This window comes from Lineus longissimus, chromosome 2 (genome assembly GCF_910592395.1).
Source record: "Lineus longissimus chromosome 2, tnLinLong1.2, whole genome shotgun sequence".
Lineage (NCBI taxonomy): Eukaryota > Metazoa > Nemertea > Pilidiophora > Heteronemertea > Lineidae > Lineus > Lineus longissimus.
The window spans coordinates 21,144,831-21,168,480 of record NC_088309.1 but is presented as its reverse complement, the minus strand read 5'-3'; the positions used below and the strand labels follow the sequence as shown (position 1 = coordinate 21,168,480).

At 40.3% G+C, this 23,650-nt stretch overlaps 1 protein-coding gene across 4 annotated transcripts; it reads right to left on the bottom strand.

Annotated features, from left to right (window-relative positions):
• Positions 1–550: 550 nt before the first annotated feature.
• On the bottom strand, positions 551–23,347 carry LOC135482827 (uncharacterized). 4 transcript variants are annotated; one of them, XM_064763241.1, is made up of 18 exons: positions 23,163–23,347; positions 21,004–21,065; positions 19,181–19,258; positions 12,586–12,677; positions 11,417–11,488; positions 10,348–10,412; positions 9,780–9,955; positions 9,526–9,591; positions 8,804–8,995; positions 8,461–8,548; positions 8,021–8,196; positions 7,555–7,701; positions 7,262–7,322; positions 6,904–7,043; positions 6,550–6,749; positions 5,242–6,304; positions 4,657–5,042; positions 551–4,367 (listed from the first exon to the last, which is right to left on the bottom strand). In XM_064763241.1, the coding sequence occupies exons 1-18, from the start codon at positions 23,214–23,216 to the stop codon at positions 2,929–2,931; spliced, it is 4,557 nt and encodes a 1,518-aa protein (XP_064619311.1). In that variant the 5' UTR covers positions 23,217–23,347; the 3' UTR covers positions 551–2,928. The 4 variants fall into 4 exon arrangements, with proteins under 4 accessions (XP_064619311.1, XP_064619312.1, XP_064619313.1 ...); XM_064763242.1 differs by lacking the exon at positions 11,417–11,488; XM_064763243.1 differs by lacking the exon at positions 19,181–19,258.
• Between the last annotated feature and the right edge of the window lie 303 nt (positions 23,348–23,650).

The window sequence follows — 23,650 nt, the reverse complement described above, 5'->3', positions numbered from 1 at the left end:
CGTCTCTAAAGACACCAGACTGTTCAGACTGTCCAAAAAGAATGTAGGTAGTTCCTCAGCAAGGACGAGATGTACTGGAAGACTATTCAGGGTGTCCCAAAAGACATTGAGCAGTACTAACAGAGGGTGAGATGTACTGGATGAAGACCTTGTTATTCAGGGTGTCCCAAAAGAATTTCTACCAAACAATGAAAACCTGGCTACTCAGGGTCACTCAAAAACATCAGGCAGTTTTCCAACAGTGGGTACGATTTTCATGTATTGGATAAGACCTTGTTATTCAGGGTGTCCCAAAAGAAAATAGGCTGTACCCTAAAAACGAGGAGATGTACTGGATGGAGACTTTGTTATTCAGGGTGTCTCGAAAGAAAGTAAGTTTTTCTCTAATGAGGGTGAGCACATTTTCATGGGTGCAGTTTTTCAAATGACATTGTCTTAACATGATTAGGGGCAACTTTCATGATAGTATGAGCGTAGAAATCCTCAATAATGAACATAGTCACATCTTACTGTCACCTATGCATAAGAAAAGCAAAATCTATCATTTTCTTCTCATCAAAATTTATTGATGAAATTCTTACAACAAAATGATAGATGTCTACAAGTATTTGCTGCATTCAACATGAGCCAAGAGAACCTACATTCAGAGGCATTGAAGTACAAAAAAGCACCATTTACATAGCTTCTAGGGTAGAACATTGCTCTAACGCACAGCTTATTAAAGATTTTACAAAATATGAAAATGCTTGCTTTTATAGAAGAATTGCAGCTGACGTCATCACCGCTACACTGGATGGCTAATGTGTGACCATCAAAGGTTAAACAATGATGTGACATCAGATTAATATCAGTGCGCTACCTGATGTAACATATCCGGTAGTGCAACAGAGTGAGCAATGTCCACGGGGCACAGCCATAAGCGATCTAATTGTTGATCTTGGCTGTGTCCCTGGCCGTTATTTCCACTGTTAAAAATCTCATACATGTACTTTAATTATTATGCTGGCCGAATAAAATTACCAATTACCAATTACCACGTCAGCCTCATTCCACTGATGCTGTGCATCTTCTCGCAGTCGTTGGTCATGTATTTGCCATCCATTGCTGTTGGAATCCAAAGAGAAGGATTTTATCATTCAGTGCACTTGCAGCTTTGACGCCGAGGTTTGGTGCTACTCCAACACAGGAACACTATATATTCAAATAAACTCAAAGTTCTCACTGGAAATTACTCAACCTTCACCTATCTAAGATCGCTTCATCAATCACAAAAATATCGAAACAAAGGCAAGGTCAAAACATGACATCATGAGGATCGGACAATTGGCGTCATCAACCCATTGTCTATCCATACTGAACATCCCTATGGCATCAAACCCTCTGTATGTCTTGGGGCCTCAACTTGAATATTCAAAAACAGTCTTAGATTGATGAAAGTTGAGTAATCATATCTGCTACCTTGTACAATACATGTAAACAACAATTCACCACAGAACTACTCGTCAAATTATCACAAATTACAAGAATAAGAATAACGAATCAAAAATCTTTTAAGTCATCAATAGAAAGAACTGAATCTTATGTACAGGAGCACAAAATCATATAAATCTGTGTCAAACCATACTTTAAATGCTGTACAATAATTACAAGTATGTAGGTGAACAAATACACAAATTAAAGACTAGGACTTGCATGGACTTGTCTGAACTAAAAAATGTCCTTTTCCAAATGCAGCCTTTAAATCATAACTTCATTTCTCGTGATCAAGATAGATTGTTTGAAGATAAATTTCCTATTGTTGTAAAAAGAACATTTCTTCATCATAATAACCGAACAGATGAATTTTCATGGTGTTATGACCGAATTACTTTTGTTTAATTCCACTGATTTGATATCGGACAAATTCTCAGCTGTTTGAGCAGTCTGTTAGGCAGCAAGGTTAGGCAGTTAATGTACAGCTGAGAAAATATTAACAAACCACAAGATATTCACAGGCACAAAATAAAATCTAGTAAATTTTAACCAAAATAAAGTGGAGTTTTTTCAAATCCAAATTATATACAGATTTAAATCTTAAAGTGTTTGGCAAGGTATTTCAATGGCACCGAATACAGCACATTACATCAGAGCAGCTTACAATTCAATTTCAATTCAAAGTTCTTGGTTATAACCCCCCTTTAAATATATGCAATACACCCTAGATGCCTCACAGCTGCATGATTTCCTGAACATTCAAGCTCATATTATACATACATGTACATGAAGCAACTAGGCTACAATGAACTGATGACTATTTCATACCTGGTAACAAGAATTGATAAAGACTACTGGTCTTTATTTATGTCCATGAAGGGTTAAATTCAGCTGTCATTTGCCAATTTTGACAATCACTCATCGAACACCATCTCATCATCAAATTCTCATTTTTACAAAGCAACATAGATGGGATTACAAATTAAACTTTATACAACCATATTAACCCATTCTTTACTCGGTTGTGACAAGAGTACATTTTAGAGCAAATACATGGCCCAAGGTGGGTACAGTTTCTCTGGCAAGTTTTTTCCATGCAGTACCGAGTAGTACACAAGCATGGCTTTCAAGCTTCTCAATAATGTCCTCCTCTTTTGAAGTCTCCGAGACCCGTTTTTAGTTTTCCAATGCAAAGGTCACAGTGTTCTTCTACAGCCTGTTAACACCCAGCCTGTCAAACCATTTGGTAGAGTTGACATGGAAGGTGCACTGTCACCTGTCATGCTTCACACATGAACAGAAGAATGAATGAATAATATCGGAAGTACAGACCACATAGGTGTTTTTTGCATTACTGCGAAAACTCTTTCTCATGCGTAAATCATGACATGCGAGTCATCGAACGTGAACGCCATGTGAATTCTACCATAACGAGAATGAGGTCATATACGAACATTACATTGTATTATAAAGGGGGTTATTGGTTCGTCCTGCGGGTGGGGTATCACCGGAGAGTTTCTCCAGTGGGTGAGATTTGCCGTGGTGTTTACGAACCTTGCGTGGGCTCAGACAAGTTCCAAGGGAGTGACTGGGTAGTGGAGGCTTAGATGAAACCTCTCCCCCTTTTTGTACCTCATCCTCCGCCCCAGATGATGCACACTGGGGCTCGGGATTGAAAGAAGCAGACGGTGAAGGCTCTGGAGAAATGTCCATCCCACACTCTGGGGATGCAGGCAAATCCCTTGTGGGAGATACCACTGTTTCCTCAGTCTCCATTCTCGAAGGAGAAAGGCCTTTGGGCGACGTGCTAGGTGTCTCAAACTTATCAACCAGACTTTTGACCTGGCGTTGTGGCTTTGAACTAGACTGTGCCGTTTTGTTCATTGGCCCAACACTTTGTCGACGTAAAATGACCTCGTCTTCCTCACCCGCGGAATGTACGGCCCTCGGTTCTATACACAAAGAAGAAGGGCGGTTTGTAGCATTAGGTGAAGGGTGACGCTGCCGCATGTCAGGCAGTGACCCCAATCTTTTTAACTCATGCCCATGATCACGCTCCAACTTATTTTGTCTCCGTAGCTCTGGTGACAATAGAGCCTCTTCAGATCCAAAAGGTATTAAAGGTGTTTTATCCACAATGACTACTTTTTGCAGTCTGTCATAAACGCCACCTTTCAGTTCAAGTTCTCTCGCAATTTTCCGCACAAATCCTAGTCGTAACCGATCCTCATCTGTACTGGATGCTTCAGAATCTCTTGGGCTATTCAAAAGACTTTCCCCCACCTGACAAATCAGTTTCAAAGTTTCTTTATTCATTCTAACAGACTCATCGATATCTGTTTCAGGCACAACATCACTGAAACTTTCTCGATGACGATTTTCAATCATTTCTTTGTGCTGTTTGACGATGCCTGCCACCGGTAATTCATCATTCCGTAAAATGGCACCAGGAGCTGCAACAGGCCTAAGGGGGACTGGATCCGGACGTGTGTCTGATGGCGGTGGACTGGATGATGGAAAATTCCCAAAGACACTATCTGTTGGTGGACTACCACTCAATTTCTCCTGAGGTGACGTTGGAGAAACCGGTGATTGAGCATGGGGGTCGGACATTCTGTGCTCGATCTTTTGCTTATGAAGTTTGACCGTACCTCGTGGTAACGGACACTCCTCATCTGTCAGCACATCTTTTGATCTACCCTGTTCCGGATCGATGTCATGTGTTTGTGCTTTTAATTGCATATCTGGAAGACCTGATGTGTGGTCAACTGATTCATCAGCGGACCCAGACCCCTGTGAGTCTGCACCATCTGCAGCTGGTTTCTGGACTTCCTCTCCATCTGACTTAGTCTCTGATATCAATTTATCTAGGTCGCCCTGCAGCTGTTCAAAATCTGCAAAAATTAGACAAATTAAAGGATAAGTTTATACTTCATCTAGAAACACCAATTTATTGCAAACTTGTGCCATTTTGCTTTTGAGCAAGATGTTGACCAGTCTTTTGTTACGTTATTTTAATCCAGAGAAAGTGAGAATTTTGCAATAGTATCATCAATTACATCCTCGTGGTCTGGCGGTGAACTTTAGACTGTCTTAAGACTGTAGTCAACGAATCTATATGAAGTTCAGTTAGGTAGCTTTACCTACAGGGTGCCTCTTGCCAGGGAAACAAATGCTACTCACCCATTGTGCGCCTCTTGACCTTTCCCTTCTTGACGACTACCTCCTCATCGCCGAGGTTAAACACGAGGAAACTATCTTTTTCCGGATCATTTTCATCATCCTCATCTGCATCTACATCTGCATCCTCATCAACTTTCAGCGACATCTTGGCTTTTTTCCGTCGAGACACGATTGGCGAGGAATCCGGTGTTGGTCGGAATGAGTTGCTTCGTGGAGACGAGGAACCTTCACTAGATGCTGTCTCAATGCCTGTACATGGATTCTGCAAAACTGGAAAAGCCACTGTTTTTCGTCGTTCTTCATCTACCGTTTTTGGCATTGGTCTCTCCTTGAGGCTTTCAGCTCGTCTTGCAGGTCTCGGTGATTTACCTGGGGCAACTTGAGTCCTGTGAAAATGAAACATCAGCTAGTACATGTAAGTTCTGCAAAGGGTAGCAATGGAATTGTCTCTATACTTGGGAAAGGAATTTTACAAGGTCTTTATTTTAAAGCCATATTATCACCACAACGGCTTCTAGAACTTTCATATATATTCTCTAAAAATTGTCTTGCACAGAAGTGAAATGAAAGGGAGAGAAGACTCACTTTGTTTTTTGTTCCAATTCCTTCATCGTCCTCCGCACCAGTCCTGGACTTAGAGCGATATTCTCACTTTCGTAAATAACAGACGTCCGCTTCTCTTTGTCCTCGGAACTCTCTCCAGCAGGTTGGTCTGAGGAATCAGCATCCTTTCTAACATCATCTGGTTGAGTTGTCCCCTTATCTCCACCCTTTCTCATGCCATCTTCACCCCTCGGTGAGATGCCGGAACCCTTGGGTGAAACATCACAATCGTCTGTGGTCGATTCTGTCAGCAGATCCATGCCCTCATCTCCCAAACTAACGACCCTCGGTCGGTCCGGCTCATTACTGTAATGCTCAGGAACAATAAAGTTTATCTTTTCATCACTGCCTGAATAATCACTCACATTGTCCCCTTCGCACTCAGAACTTCCCCCTGAAGCAGTCCTTACATGACCGTCCTTCCGGCCCTTCTGTTTCAAAAGTTCCTCATAGCCGTGTTTTTGTTTCTGAACAATACCCGAATTCATCAAAATCTCTTTTTCTTCAGTTTCTGTAAAAACTGGAGCTTCGACACTCTGTTCACCGGAGTCTATCAGATATGGCACCTCCGGCGATGGCGGAACCTCCCTTATCCAACTTCCATCCGGAAGGATCTTTTTCACATTCGATTTATCACCCTTTTGTTTCTGCGTACCAGAGTCCAAAGTCTCTCTGCCATCGGCGCTAAGTAATTTCAGACAGTTGTAAAAACCAGCAGCAGTTTCAGACGAGGTCTCTGAGGAGCTTCCATCCCATTTTTCCACTTTCAGACCTTCCATAGCACCATTTGGGAGAGTTTCCGCTAACTCGTCTGGGTTGACATACGATCGAAATGAGAGCAATGTCACATCCTCATCTGGGCCGTATTCAGGTGAATCGGTTTCCATTGGAGTAGGAATGTCCGGAAAATACTCCTCCATGGAATCAGCACTTCTTGAGCTGATTTCAATGTCTTTTTCAAATCCAAATGAACTTGACACAAACGACTGAGGAAGGTCTGCATACTTTGCAGCGAGGATTTGTTCGGTGATACTTTTACCAGTTGCTAGAATGAAGAGGGAGTGATGATCATTATTTGGATTTAAAGAGATGGCAGAGTTGGTTCTGTACACACTACTACCGGCTTCTGTTCAAGCAACCCCTCTGGTGATGGACTTAAGTTTCTAATGCCCAACATTTAACATGAGAAGTTGTAAAAAGCTTCCAAAACCAAACGACCTCAGTATGGACAACAAAGTGTCCTGAAGATATCTCTCCTGCGTCTTATTTAGGAGACAAACCAGCTCTTACCTGGTTCTGCCATGACTATGTCATCATCATAGGCCTTACTCTCTGGTCCCCAAGACTGCGGCCGGTTATGTAACGACGGAGACAGCATGCCATGCTCCTCATAGAACAATCGATCAGCTATATCTGCCTCCTCCTCAAGAAGGCTCTTTTTCAAATCTTGATCAGACTTTGATTTCCACAGCAGATTATTTCTCTGGTTGCTGAAAGGTCAATTAACACAATCCATTGGTACGGAGGTAAGACAGAATGAAAAGAAATTTAAGAATTAAAAAGTTGTAAGTCTATACTTCATAAGAAATGTTAAGACTGAGAGGTCAGAACGTGGATGCACCATCAAATTTCTTTCTGGCATACCTAGCATCCAATATTCCTTGGTACGTCTGCAGCTGGGCACGGAATCCCCTGTTCGGATTGATACAACTTCTCTTCTCCTTGACATAGCGGAGCGTCTCCTGGAGGGTCCAGTTATACTCCTTCATTGCATAAGCTATCACCTGCAAGTGAAGGAGAGGGTATTTTATACTTGAAACAGCTTTAGATGCAAGGCCAAGGTGTTGGCGTCTCCTCAAGTTGATTTGTGGCAGCGGTAGCGCATGGCATCTTAGCGATACAGAACTCAATATCATTATCACTTGGCCGACTTGGCACCAACAGAATATATTCAAACCATTTTAAAAATTCTCAAGTCTTTGATGGTGGGTGTTGTACTTACAGTGGAGGCAGACCTGCTGATCCCCATTTTGCAGTGTACCAGACACTTTGAACCCTGATCCCTGAAACGGAGGAGGAGGAGGAGGTTTCAAATGAACTCAAAACTCCAGATCGGAGTTAAAACTAAGGCCTGAGCACTTCCCTCAATGCATTTTGGTTGAGGCAAATGTACCCATAACTTGTATGATGATATCAAATGACATCACCAATGCGTAGATAAGTCGAGTTTCCTAAGAGCGTCATGAAAAAGTTAAGTGTGCATAATATCAACATTGAACAATTTCTCTAACTCACTTTGCTTTTCTAATGAACTTGTACGTCTTTTCCCAGTACTTGAGCAAGTCACTTTCTTCCACGTCAAATACTCTGATGTTCATATAGTCGAACATTCCATGAAAGAAGTTGTCAATTTCTCTCGTCACGTTTAAGATATAGCCAACTCTGAAAGTGGTAATTACGAAAGTGAGTTAAACACGTCAGTGAAGAAAACACGCTTACAGAGATATGGAATATGATGAAGGACGCATGAAATTTCGGTAACTCAAATTCTTCAGGATTTCCCTTTAAAGAGTTGTTTACATGAGGTGACAAAATAGCTATTACAAACTCTATTTACAATTCCTAGTGTCGGATTGAGGGCAGACTGTCCGGTTGTTTGTTGCAAGGCACTTTGTGAGAACTCCCAAACAATGAATAATAAACAGATGTAAGAAATCTTTAACTCTAACATGCCTATAAAAGAATAATCAGGAAGTTTTACCCGTTATCTTTCAACTCTTCAAGGTTGGAAGCATTCCATTCTGAGCCAAGATAGAGGTAGTCGAAGATCTTGGACGGAGAGTCCATTTGTCCAAAAATAAGTAGGATTTCTTGGTCGATGAAGCTCCTATACTCTCTCAGGTCCATCCCCATTGTTTCCTCAACCTGAGTACGAATCTGAAAAGAATGTCAAATATGCGATAATTTGTGGAGAGTAGGAACAAGCATGAATAGATTTTTAGATTTTTCTCCTTACAAAGCCAACTTCACTCAAACCCACCTCCCCTTGACGAACCAGTTGATATCACATCAACCAACACAACCTTGATTATATTATGCCAAGTAAAATTACAAGAGACCTCAGTGAAACAAACTGAATCAGATATCCCAAGTCCAACGTCCTTAAAAGTATAGAATTTGACTCAATTTGAGCTTACATACCTGTTTACTGGTGGCCTCCTCGAGGTCAACTGTCATCATGACCTCTTTGAGCTTGGTTCTCAATGTAAATTCAAGACTGTCCTTGTCCCTGAAGGAAATAGAAGGATGGCAATTAGTAGCAAGAGGATTGGGGATGCAAAGTATTTAGTATTCATGGGATAAAGACTAGATTGAACTCTGGCCTCTGAAGCCACGTGAGTTAATTGCACATTACTCTTTTGACATGTTTGATCACTTTGGGCAGAAGTTGGAACAAAATGCCCAGATTTTTCTATCCGGTTCTGCATCGTATGAATAAGTACACCTACATCAATGATCTCAATAAACTTCAAAATGTTCTTACTCCTCAGATAAAAGCAATTTATCACTCTTTGGAGACAAAATATCCTCCATAGTATTCCATTCGTTGATGGCATGTCTGTCGGAGCTGATCTTACTCTCGTAGTAACCTAACCAGGTGTGTGTCAGTCCACCGGCGAAGTAGTAGTGTGTGCGAGAGATCTCCAGCGCCTTGTGCAAGCTCTGAAGAGCTGACCTGAAACAGATAACATAAGAATAATGTCACTCGGGAAACTTGGTGAAATCTGATGTGATCGTGATGTAGTGACAGACACAGAGGCAATTTCACCAAATTTTGAATTCCAACAAATAACTGAAATCAGGTTAAATTTATAACCCTCAAGTATAAATCCAATGCATTCTGAAACACTCCAAAAAATATGCACTTTAAGAATCAGATATTTACATTGAAAAATTAGCCTGAAGTGCAAACATGTAATGCTGGCTTGTTGGAATTCTCATTGACCCAGAAAATTGAAGATCCAAGATGTTTGCATAGTTCTCTTCCACTCCGTTGAAATGGTTGAACTTTTTTTCAAGAAAGTCATGATGTGATTGTGACGCAAACATCGTTTGAATAGTAACGAGAATTTGAGCTCCAACTAGGCTCAACCAGGAACTAGATCCAGCCCAGGAACTAGATTTTTTGATATGTCATTCCTTATCTGCAAACACATGCCGTCATTTCTCAAGTTGAGGGGAATATTAACCTGAAAGTCAACTTACCACATGGCCTGAACAGAGACAGGTTTGAGGATATAGCTCCTGTCACTGGAGGTCACAATAAACCCACTGAAATAAGAAATAAACCATTATTAGCAACTGGCAGACATTCCATCTGGAGAAGACTTCCCATGATTTGCTAGGGGGTCTAAAAGTTCTGGCTTTCCTGAGTTAGGGGGTGACTAGGGGATGATTGTGTACACAAGACCTAGTATTATAATTGACACTAACCAGATTGCAGTAACACACTCACTTACCCATCTCCATCTAGCTTAATTGTCATGTCTGCCCATATAGGTAGCACCATTCCTATGGTCGTTTTGTCACTGATGTCTATACCAAGGATTAAACTCTCCTCTGTGTCCTGTCGCCCAAAACAGGCGACCAACGCCAGGTAGCGGTTCCTGCCAAGTGCACTCTCCAACTTCACAGCCTACAGAGAGATAAGAGAGAAATACATTTACCCATCAAGTGTAGGGCTCCGGTTTGTTTCTTTTAAAAGAGTACAGGGTATTTGGGGCTCTTTATAGAGAAAACAGGCACACTTCAATGGAAATAAATGACGAGAAAGCTGCCACAAAATCGACTGCCTCTATTGCATTCGTGAATTTCTAGCCCTGCCAGTTTCTTCCTTGACTATTAAAGAGTATCAACACACAAAATGGACCAAGTCCAAAAGAAAACCAGTCACAATACGTTACTTGACATTGCCGGTATCTTTGAGCAGATGACACTTCCTTTCAGGCTGTGAAGCGCAACAATAATTTGATCAGGGATTTTATTGGAAACATTGCGCCAAATAGACTTGACTTGACGTTGACTTACAATCTTGATAGTATCCTGAGGTCGGAGAAGGTAGAACATGGACTGGAGATGGCTCTGGATATCGCCTGGAAGAGAAACAACAATTCTTAGCTTGATACAACATGCTTACTCTTATAACAACTATCCAATCACTTCTTTCGTCATTACACTACAAATGCATCATGTCACACATAGAATTTAGATAACAAATCTGAGATTTTACTCAGAAATTGAATCTGAAGAAACCACATTTGAGCTTTTGACATTTGAATGGAAAATGTATTAAACACTGTCAGATGTCCGCATCAAGACAGCTGCATGCTGTCCAAGATCATACAGGCTGATACAGATTTCCTGGCATCCATTCATATGCCTGCACTAATTACAAGAAACCAAACTGCCCTGAGTTTTAAAATGAACACGAGGTTAGTGATAGCAACATTGATTACATGATGCTACAAAAGTTTGGACTGAGTGTGATGTGACCAAGCTGAAGGACATGACAGACATTATTTGGACCAACAAGATGACAAAAGACGCACCAGAATTCAATCAAGGTGGGAGTAGAGGGGTCCCATTGAAGACGCAACAACAATACAATTCAAAGACATTCCCATTCTCTGTTAGTTAGTACATGGGCATAAACTGCCGAGATAAGTTGCAGCATGGAGTTGGGGGTCAACAGATACCTGCTAACTGATTATGCACAGGCTAACTACTGTTCTCCAAGAGGCAATTGTTACAGTGTTGGATAAACAAATTCCCTAAAATATCTACTGGTTTCCTGATGGGTCTCCGGTTTTCCCCTACTTCCAATACATTTCAAATCGCCCAATTTTGTTTGGAGAGTTAATAATATCCTAGTTGATGCAAGGCTCTAAACTCAATATCTTATGACATAACAGACATGCATAGTTTGGCCCCACATATTGAAACAAATGACCCCAAAATAATAACAAGTTTTTGGAAACAATTCAGGCTTGTTGCATCCAGAGAAAACTCTCAACATGCTCGGTCAAAGAACTGCAGACAAGAGCAGGGTATGCATTGCTATTAGTATCGAACAGCAACATTATTCAATTCCACCTACGTATTCGGATTCTGAGAATAGCCAACAGTGGCAATAGGTGGCGCTGTGACTTGGCCAACTTGAAATTCTCTACTGGAATTTGAAAAATAACACTGTGATCACCAAAAAATCCATTTTTCGTGATCCATCTGATACTCCGAGTCCAACCTTTTGGCAATGAAGTCTCTCACTATAAGTAAAGTGACTTGGCCAAGGTCAGGCTTTAATGAGATCAATACAACTGCAATTTTCTATCATTAGACAAATGCTAGATATGTTTGATAATTGTTCAGAACAATATCACGAGAGTTTCAAGATACACGTAAACAAAAGCCCCTAGGTCATATCCTGCAAACACATATGATCAGCCCTGGTATGTCAACGCAGCACATATTGACAATTCTCTTCTCTTTCAACAATCGTGGCATTTTTATACAATCTTGACAATATCGGAGATTTCCAGGGATACAGATAACGATATCGAGGATTCCCAGGGAAACAAGACATCTGGTTCTCTGTCAAGTTGATACTGCAGCTAGAAGTCTGATATAGCAGCAGTGCAGGGATTTTGAGTCCAAACATCCTCACGTCATGTCCTCGAGTTTATATGAGAGTCAAAATGTGACTCGCTCTACCAAAACTAGGCGCTTGCCGCATCTGAACTTGACAGGTTGATACGGACTTGTTGTTCATTTCCTTATTGTAGACCTTTTGTGAAATCTATTACAAACTGATTTGGTCACATTTCGCAAAAGGTCTACAATAGGGAAATGAAAAACAAGTCCGTATCAACCTGTCAAGTTCAGATGCGACAAGCGCCTAGTTTTGGTAGAGCGGGTCACAAATGTGTTCATGGGCCACAGGAACTCTACCATAATGCAATTCAACGTTCTCCTTGGTCAGTCAGAAGACGAGAGGCAGTTTGGCACATGTGACATTTCTAATAGGAAGGTTCCCCCTTCCATTAGATTTTTATTGATGATACTGTATTGATTCAGATGGTGATACATCGTCTGCCAAGGCTCAGGATGGTACGCCGTTTAATACATTCTCTGTATTGTATTACAGACTTCCAACTGATATTGAGGCCAGGTGGAGTGAATTCTTGGTTTCTGTCCCCTCCCCTCAATAGACATAGCGGCTTGCGTTTCAACTTACGTGTTACTGGGCACAATATATTTGATACGTACCTCCATGAGAACCCTTGGTGACCCTGCGATAACACTCTGACTGTGGGAGGATAAGGGCAGCTCCTTTGACGGCCAGGTAACTCTCACTCAGGCTGGAAAGGGAAGCAAATGTATGATAAGAAATCAAGCAAGAAGTCATGCTACACTGCCCAGTAGAAGTAACATCTTTTGTTGTGTGCAAGACAGACCTCATGCGCAGAGTTACCAACCCTCTATGAAAGTGATCAAAAACTATTTGCACGAAGTCCCCCTTTTCAGCTTACAGTATTTCAGTTCACCAAATTATTGGTACATTTTGCGTATATTTGCAAGTGACCCTCAATATTCTCAACTGGTTAGTGAAGAAATGATGGTGGCTCTTAGTTACTATAAGACTGAATACTTGAAGTACGGAATGGTTTCACAGCCCTGTCTTATGACTGGCTACTTCATACTCATCATCCAGTTAATGATTTTTTAAGCCATAAGACCTCGTCTGATCTGTGCCACCATGTGACCACACTGCCAGCAAAGACAAGTTGCAAAATGTAAATAAAATTGTTTTTATGCAAATGAAAATATCGTGCTGATGGCCATGCAAAACAGTTTTAAAAACATTACTCTGAATGTAAGTGAAGCAAATACATACTACTAGTCAATATAGACTACATGTAGTACCATCCGGACTATATCTGACCATTTCACTTGATACATACTTACTCCCTCGGAAACATATGTAAGGAGAAGTCGTGTTGTAGGCCCTGTTTGCAAGAGGATGATGTAGTACCTACTAGTATTTAAGTATAAATGTAGTGGTCCTGAACATGTACCTGGACAACATTTACTGTTTCACCATCCAAATAAATGGAGACCACAGATATTGTCCATCTAGCTCTCAAGCTGTTAACATGGTTAATCAATCTACAACTGCATTTTTCCTAAATGAAATCTAGTCTTTTTAAATTTTGCGCATGTTATCAGAGTCAACAGAAATTTGCTAAAAAGCTCTATGCTGCTTGCAATTCTCTTGAATATAAACTTGGAGAGGCTGTTTGATTGTGACATAAAATCTATATATGATTACACTCATACAGAAATCAATGAACAGTAGAACCTCTCTATTAAGACACCCCAGGACCAACACTAGCAATCCTAAGGCTTCATATGGATGTGTCCTGAGGACTGCGTCGAAGTGCAGAGAAACCACTCATCTAGGACCTCAAACTCACTGTCATGTAATAGACAGAGTGCCCTGCTACCGGAGGTGTCTGCTCAGGGAGGTTCCACATGCATTATGATTATGAGCTATCACTTCCATACATATCATCAAGCGAAAGCATAAAACAAGATATGACAATCTAGGCCATCAGCTTTTTCAAACAGGTGGTTTGCCTACACTGTGTATGTGTGATCAGCTTCCAAGGTTTTTGGTGTTGCAGCTAGAAGGCCTTCCCCTCGGCCTGTCACACCCCAACTGACAACAAAATACCCCAGGCATCATGCACTATTGCCCACCCACAGTATCTCAGACATTTTGAAACAGACATACATATCAAAGTTTATAGGCCAACCCAAATTCAGACGAAAATCTTTGTCCTGCAACCTATTCCAAAGGTCAACAGGGCTACAAAATTTATTTTTGAATGATTTCATATGCGGTGTTCATATGTGCGTGCATGTCTTAAACTTCATGAATGCCTAGATGTTGAAAACTTGCTATTGGGAATCAGGCCAGACGCCTATATAATTCGCACATCATGTGTGTCAATTTATCAGGATAATCATTGCAATTAGTCGCATTGAAACTATTATAAATAGGGCAATAGAATGTCACAATCAAGAATTATAACAAGCATGTCGATATTTGAAGTCATGACTTCCACCGAAAGAGAATTTTTGAATAAGTAATAAATTATTGATTATTATTTAAAATCTTACCAAATTTTTCTGAAAAATGGTGTAAACTGCTTTATAATGAGTACAGTATTAGGCACAGACTGCAAACATGACATCATATGGCGAGATGAACATTATAAAAGACCACACCCTATCCGTAAACATACCAATTAAACTAAGAAAGGGTCACACACATTAACAGATTCACCAAATTATCCCTAATATAGATGTAAGAGATTATAGGGCCACAGAAGAAGAATTGTCACCCCAGCAGTTGGAATCGAAATATTTCTTAAATAAAGATGTTCGTCATTTCATTTGATCTGGCTGTGTATTATATATATGTCATGCTTGTGCAAAATATGAAAGAATCATATGGGCAACCAAAAATGGTGAGTTTAATGCTTCTTCAATGCATCAACTCAATTATATGATGACACTTTGAGGTGTACACACACACGTCCACTCCCAGACTGCTCTCATTGTCCCTTTAGCTGACTTGCATCATTAGGTCTCTGATGATAGATCAATCATTGAGTGATTATATATTGAGTTCTTATCCAGGGGCTGCACGATATCCAACCAGAAGTATAGCTGGAGTCATGCTCCGAATTAATCAAGCGCTTCTATTGATAAGCTGCTTGATTACAGGGAGCTCTCTCATTTCCTACTACGTACAGAGTTATGGGCAGAGTTAGATTTTATTGTCAATAACTGAATGGTTGTATCAAGAGTTAATAAAGACTGGCTTTTATTTATACTCTTGGTTATATAGATAAATGGTAAAATCTTTTTCTGCCCAATATGTAAGCTGAGACAGAAATGGAATAAACAGTGCTCATCAGCACATTATTGAAAGGAGGAGCTGCAACAATTCAAAATTTTATTCAGTTGATAGAGGCAACTGGTAACAGCCCTTGACAGTGGCATCTGAGATAAAAGCATTGCAGTTGTATCAATCACATTTTAAATCTAAATTCTTTGACTCAATTTATGCAATGTGTTTCATGCCATTAATGTCAACAAACGAGTGTAAATATATAGGCTAAACTGCCAAAGAGTGCATGAGAATACTTGTGCATGAACTGGAATGGATAGATAGAATGAATCTTAGAAGATTACAATTCATTTTCAAACACTTCAATTTTTTGCAGCAAATTTCAAATTCATAAAATGAAAATGAATTCAAATAAAATGTGTAAGAACAATGTGCACTGAATCTTAACTTTTTTTCTTCAGAAGGTTACCTTAGATACGCACTAGTCCTATTGGTGGCCAAGTCGAATGTGTGAAAGACAAGACAGCGGTTAGAACGGGGTCTAGTAGAATAAAGAAATTGAATCATAATGATAGAGGACAATAAAACATGTAATTGTAATCAAGAATTTATCAATTCTTGATGTAAGATGCCTTAGAATCTGCAACTGAAAGGATAGTGAAATTGTCCTTTAACCAAAGATTGATGCTATTTAATAGCAGTACATGTAAGAAAACAACCAGCTAGTCAGTAGCCAGACTGAATCATCCAGAATTATTTATACAAAGAGTGTCAAATGATTGTTGGAAACAGCAAATTCACAACCAACATTCAAATGTATATACGCATGCAGCCTTCAACTGCATTTTAAATCTGTCTGCATGAAAAACAAAACAAAAACATGAGGCATGATGGAGCACCTGCAGCAGTTGCCATGGCGGCAGTAAACAAAAACATTGCATGTGAGTCTACTAGAATGTTGACCTATAGATAGGTTAGCAATAGCATCAAGGTGAGCAAGACCTGGGCCTAGTACAGAGAAGTGGCTGGGGAAATGTACTAAATTCTTCATTTGGCCGTATCGTCAAGACCATGAGCCCAAGTAATTGCACCAATTTTGTCTCCTTTCCACTATCACAAACCCATGCATCATGAAATTAACATCACTTCACCCATCAGTGTGATCCACAGCTTACAGCAACAGTTTATTGAAACAGCTGTTTACACTTAGCTAACAATTTGTGCTTGTGAATTCGAGTGAATTTAGACCAACAACATGAACTAGTAGTAGTACCAAAGAATCGGGTACCGTACCACAGCAACTCAACCCCCAGTCACAGTGTGCTGAGTCAGCCTTTCAAGGAATTCATTACTACCATGACCATCACGTCATCATCTGATTTTTTATTCATGTCACAAGCAAACACCATGATTGCCAGCATCCTGTATCAAGTAGGAATTATTTGAATCCGCTTTCTTTCTTGGAGTGGAACAAAGAAGAGACAATGAACAATAGCTATGAATGACACATTCTAGGAAGTGACAAACTCAATCTTTTAGAAAACCTGACACGGCCCCTTTGAAAATTGGCTTTTTTGCATGTCTCCTGAATTGTTAGTCTATATGCCTGACAAAGTGGCATAAAACAGTTTTTTCATTTGAATAGATAGGGATGTACATGTACTATTATATACATGTAGGCCTAAAATGAACAGAACCAGTAGGCCTGAAATTATGCCAAACAATTAGGTCCAAAGAAATATTAAAGCAAACACAAATTTGTCATTCCTGGTGGAACCTTGGCTAATCAATTCTCATCAACTTTCCTGGCAGTTCACTGATACGTTGTTAGCTAGTGTGAAGCACCTTGGAAGGCAGGATGAGTTGGAACATTCATCAAATGTTCCATCACAACATCAGGTACATGTATGGACATGAAGCTGCCTTGAGCATTGTTTACCTTGGCAACCAGCGTAGCATGAACATGTTTGGCTGAAGAATTATTACATCTCCATAAGAATGGCTGCTGCCAGTGATTCACTACATTCACCTGGAGTCTACTTGCCTTGAAGTACCTGGCATGATATCGGCTCGCACGATATCAAGCGGAACTAAAGAACTGACTTCACGATCAAGCAACTACATGCCATGCGTGTAGCTCAGCAACTGCCCCCCCCCCCCTGTGGACCTACTGCCCCCCCAGGACCAAAAAGTAAAATACGACCCTGCACACCTTTCTTTTCACCTTTTTAACGTTTATAGATACTCCCAAAATCACAATGGCAGTGAAATTGTTTTACCAAGAAAATCAATGATAAACGTGGCAAAGTATGTGTTCAAAATGGCCTGAAAGTGATAAAATCATAGGTAGACCATTGATGCGGAATAATATTGGCAAGACTCCCAGGATGCAGACGATGATCATCAGGAGGAGCACACAAACAAGTGGTTTCTCGGAAATGTACTTATAGAACCACCACATGGATAAAGATCATAGTTGGATGGGGCACTGGGTGGAGACTCGTCTTAACCATGGGCCACTTGTCTTAAAGATGCACATCTCATCAGCAACATTGATATCAGCAGAACTTCATTATGTAGGCTGAATAAATCTTCTCACAGCTTTTTGCTTCGCTCATCATGTCTTTTTCAGATAAGAGTTTGAAAAAGTTGGACAACAATATAATCACTGCTTCACATGAGCATTTCCGAGGGGCCTCACCTAAGCTACATAGATTGACACAAATATTTCAAAATAATGTCTACACCACTGACTTTTTAACAACATGTCCAAAGATCGAGGACAGATAGGACCTCTAATTGATGATACTCTCTACATGTTCTCTGATGACGAAGAAACTATATCAGTGAAACTACAAGATGGAACATGTTGAAGTACATGCTGAACACTCTGAGGGACTACCCTCAGCTTAGAAGAGATCCCCTTTTACCATCATTTTATTAATAGCCAACTCGACATTCAGGACATTCACTAAAAAGATCAATGTCACTGGACTCTCTCCAGTATACCATGCCAATCTTTATGACAGACATACAGCAAAATTATTACATGCTAAAGAACAATGCAGAAGCAGTTCGTATAGTCAGAGGGTTTGTCCATTTAGTCAGAATCACGATTCGGAATGGAATGGATGGGATACTGTCTGGAGGATGCCAGGTACAACTTCAAGATGATCAATGTCGTCATATTTTCATTGACCTGGCCACCTATAAAGTCCATGTACCAAAGTGGCTCTATCACAATGTGCATTTTTTCGGAGGAGGCAGGGTCGGAAGCTTTCTCAGCCAAATGTGACAATGAAGACTTCAATATGAAATGAAGCATCCAGTCTCACCGAGGCCCGAGTGGACCTGTACATTTCGCATTAGCGTGGAATAAGCACATTTAGGAAGGATGTGTTATGCAACAAAGGGAGGGGGAGGATTCTGATTGTTCATCACAGGTAGTACAGCAGAAGACCAAAAAACATGGCTTTAGAGCAATTTGTTCTTTGTTTTACTCAAATTGGTTTCTCTAAATATCAGCTCATAATTTTTTGTACCACTTTTGGATAAAGTTTTAACCCAAACAGCTGTTTATACATGTTAGAAAGACATTCCAACTGTTACTGTACTGTTGTTTTAATGGACGAACCCTCTACACCATAACGATTTCATAACAGGAACAGTCAACATTGGCGGATCCAGGAATTTGAGAAAGGAGAGGACACACATGAAAATCTAAAGAGTCGATTTTAAATCATTTAGGGCCATGTGTTGCCATGAAAAATTTATTTAGATTCTTTTTTTCTTTTTGAGGGGCGGGTAACCCCTGGATCAGCACTTGGTTAATCCGAACACTGCATAAAGGATGATGCGAAATGTTCAGTTAAAGTATGTTGAAGCGAAGCAAATCAAGACATCAACAGAAGCAGTGCAACAACTGTGCGTTGTGGTTCTCACCGAAGTTTTGAGACAAAGCGTACGGTGTTGCAGGCTCTCTTCAGCTTACGAAGAGCACTTGATTGTGACGAATCGGAGCTAAGAAAAATACAAACAACAAACATACAGGTGATTTCAACAACACTGCAAGATCATGATAGCCTGTGGTCAATGAAGCATAGTGCAAAATGCTAAGTTTGTGATACGATATACAAAATGCCCCAAAATAGCCATTTCGAACTATCACTATCAGAGGTATGAAGTCGGGGGAGTCCAAAATTTGCATATTTTAAAACCATTCAATCAATAATGCATTTGTTTAGCACTTTCAATCTGAAATAAAAGAAGACCTTAATTCATTACATACAAACATGGGATCTCAAATGGCTTCAGGCATTGGCTTGTATTTGTAGAGAGATTCAGAGCAACTACTGTGCAATATTACTGATTCTGATGGATTATACTACTGGGTGTAAAAAAAAACATGATTAATTTTCCGAAATCCTACAGCATCAAAAGTTTTATTCAGAACCTAAGTAGATCCTGGAATTATGTAGAGCTGAGACATTTCCATTTTAGGTGATCTAAACCTATCTCACTCAGCGAACAATTCAATAAACTGTATAACATCTACAGCAACAAGGCAATACTACAATGATTGGTATTTAATTGCTGTTATTTAGCAGGGTTTATTAGGAATGTTTTCATATGACATAAAGAGTTTCCTTTTGTCAATATTGACCATGCCAGGCTGTTTGATGGAATAAAATGTCAGACTATTATGTACTAAATTGATCATATTGTATGAAAGTCACTTGACCGAGTGTCCTACTCCCATTTAGCATCATTTGAAACAAGCAAAAAAATATCGGGGAAAAATCAATGAGTGGTTTAACACTTAAAAGTGTCAATAAACGTTCACACCATTTTGGAGAAAGAGGATCTGAATTATTATTTGATTGAGTCAGCATAAAACAGGTCCTATCATCAAAACATTCCCTTCATAGACATGTATATTAGTCTTCCTGCCACGTCCAATGCAGCAGAAAAACGCCCTGATCTTTACTGTTGGGCCAACAGCAACAATTTTTTCCAGTAGTCATCTTGATAGACCTTTCTTGAGGAGGGGACAGGGCAAGCATCTATGTTCTCTCTTGTGCATTTTTGAAGAAAATCATCTGCAGCATCTTGCTGGATTCAAAGAAGACAAAGTGATTATGATATGAACTAATTTATGTTTTGAAAGGAGCTCTCTTTCTGCCTCTGGAACTGCATGGTTCTGTATTGGAGGAAAAAAAACGTGTACACATTTGATTGTGATACAGAAATGAAATAAATTTAAGATGTATTTTATCAACATTTTAAAATCATACACAATGCTATGTCAACAGCAAACGAAATACAGGCTACATACATACATATAACTTATACAGCTCTACAACAACTAGCATGACTAGCCTACAATGTAGCATGAGAAAATGCAGCAACTGAGGACAAGGACTACATCGTACAAAAATAAATAAGTAATAAAATGATTTAGACCAATCTACTATAAAATGCTGCATCAGCCATCAAGAATAATCAGGAGGAAAAGACAGGGAAGCAGCATTATTGGTACGTTGTTCTAAGATGAAGAAACCATGCCTCCATTTGCTGCCGACCAGGGGATTACCAGGGTGCTGAATCCCAAGAGCTCTAGACTACAAGTAGTGAACCATGCAACAGAGTGCAATGGATGGCGAGGACTTCCTAATTTGCCATAAAGAAAGTGACAAAGTGCACCGAGACAAATTTACAACACAACACATTTACTAAAACTACTCGGAAGGCAGATCAAAACTCACCTGCGAGATCGACTCTGTGGATTACTGGCATCAATTTGATCTTCTCCTGACCCCCCAGGCTCCTGGAAAGAAAAGATGGAAACGTCTAAACAAGTTCTGATGTACTGATCGATCAACAACTGTAAAAACTCACAACAGGTCCCAAGTGAAAGGGAACAACGGTGGACTGGCCCTTGGCAAATTGTCCTCAAGGCAGTTCTGTCCCTGAGACAAATTGGCCCTAGCTCCAGATGAATTGTCCTCAAGAACAATCAGTCCCAGGGAGATAAAATGTCCTCAAGGACAGGGACAATCAATGACTCAGTACTAGAATATGAATTTTTTCGAAAGGACAATCAGTCCCTGGAGACACTGTCCTCACAGAGGACAATCTGTCTCTTGCTTCAAACAAACTGTCCCGAACAATCAGTCCTCGCCCAAACATGCCAGGAGCCAACTTGTAAATGTAGGCTGGCTTGGACCTCACCTCACAAAATCCACTCAGATACCGGGCAATGCATGTGTCACACATGAAATCTTCAAAACACATCATCCAGTCATCAAGATTCACATGAACACAGAAGAAATGATGCCAAGTGCGATGTACAGGTCAATGCAATTGACAGACAGCTCGCACAGTCGCCACAGAGCTGGTTCTAATCCTCCTAGTAGGACAGCGCAGTAGAAGTTTTCGAGTTTGGACAGATTCCTTGGATATCCATTTACAACACAGGATGACTGGCCTTGAACTCCTAGTCCTAAACTCCTAGTCCTAGTTATCTAGTGAAGATGACAAGTGCTAATCCAAGTTCCAACATTGATGATGCCTCAATGTCAATCACTGTCAGAAATAAAAAGCTCAATCGAAGCATTCTTTCTTTGCCACATGCTGTATACCAAAGAGAGTGAAGGACTTGTCACAGTGCAGGATATCAACGATGGAATGAATGAGACTGGTTTTCATTCCAGTGATGTGATTATGACTCACACCTCAGCTAGAGACAAACTGACAAGGTTCCATTACATGTAACCTACCACCAGCTGACTAATGTAATCACACAGCCTGCCATCTGAGACAGAGAGGACAGCATACAGAGACTGATCACTGAATCACCACTTGTTGGTGGGCCAACATAGAGTCAAATGACAGATTAAACAGAGAATCAACTAGATAGAACATTGTCTGGGAGCTGAGCAACTTTTATTTAACATGCAAACTATAAATTATTTGAATGTGTTGTGGGATAGAGTACGCCTACCTGACCATAGAAACCAAATTCTTTCAAGTTTTTCCAGTGGTGGGTGTAGGACTAGGAGATAGAGGGGTGTGAATGCCGACAGTGAATGTCAATCCTTAAGTGTAAAGTGTAAAGTCGGATGATAACCTATATCGTAGTTGATATCAGACTATAAACCCTAAACTTTAACTTTTAACTTTTTAAGTCTCCTCCTTTCACTGCCGACACAATAGGGCAGGAATTCTGTCAGACGCACACACATAAACGGATGGCCAATGAAATTGCTGGGCACAAAGTAATTGAATGACGGCCTGAATTGATAGTGCCCTTCTTCTATACAACAGTCAACATGCACAGTGCATTTGGGTCAGGTCAGCATCCCTGGAACCGTTACTCATTGAACACCTGGTCTTCCATTATGATGGCTTTCAGCGACAACCACGAGTGAGTGTAGCGTTAGTGTTGACTGTTGTCGCAACATGGACGCGTAGGAAAGGAAGGGAATGCGGGGTGACTACCAATAAAGTAACAGCTCTTCTGACGGCCAATTACTGGGGGGAGATTATTGGCGGTGAAGGATGGATATACGCACAACGACGGTAGAGCAGCACGCCAAACTAACAAGATGATCGTAAATCAAAACCGAGTAATGCTGACAGGTCTGAATGAATATGTAGATAGGGCCCAAGTCATCTTAACTGTCACTAGTGTCTAGTGTCAGTCATCTTGAAGTCGACGATGATCGATGCCGATGGGTTCATCAGCTAGGTGTCCAATATACACGGTAACAACACCTGCAACACTAACTTATTACAAGCCTAGTTATGAAGCATCACTGTCCATGCTGACTGGCATACATGCAGCAATCATACTGGGCAATTTATTTACAATGCACTGGCCCGGTTGACAGCCAGAAAAATCTGACAAAAATTTGTCACTCACCGACTCGGGAGTCGTGCTGGGTGTGGGAGATCTCTGGACTGTAACTAGAGCCATACTTGTGCTCTAAAAACTAACATCCACATAATAATTATCTCGATACTGAAAGAAATCATGAGCAAATGTCACATTTCGAAGACTTTGCATGCGGAAATGCCTGGCTTCAAAAGCAGTGGCCATATTTCAGGTTCGCCTCAGCTGCTAATTTCGTTCCGGTGGTATGAAAAAAGCTCGTTCTTATTTTCTTTAACCCATGTCTTAAAAACTCGTTTTATTCATTATTTGGTCATCAAAATCATCATATCAACCAACTTCTGTTATTTAGAATCATGAGAAATTCTATTAAGATACTTTAATTCTATATCTATGGTGTTTTGATTTAGACTGTCGTTCCAGTTTTGCCAGAAATTTTGTGAAAAGTTCACCCAAGTTTTTATTTTCGTGCTAACCATTTTTTCTTACAGGAGGCGTGATTGGCTTACCCTTTTCCG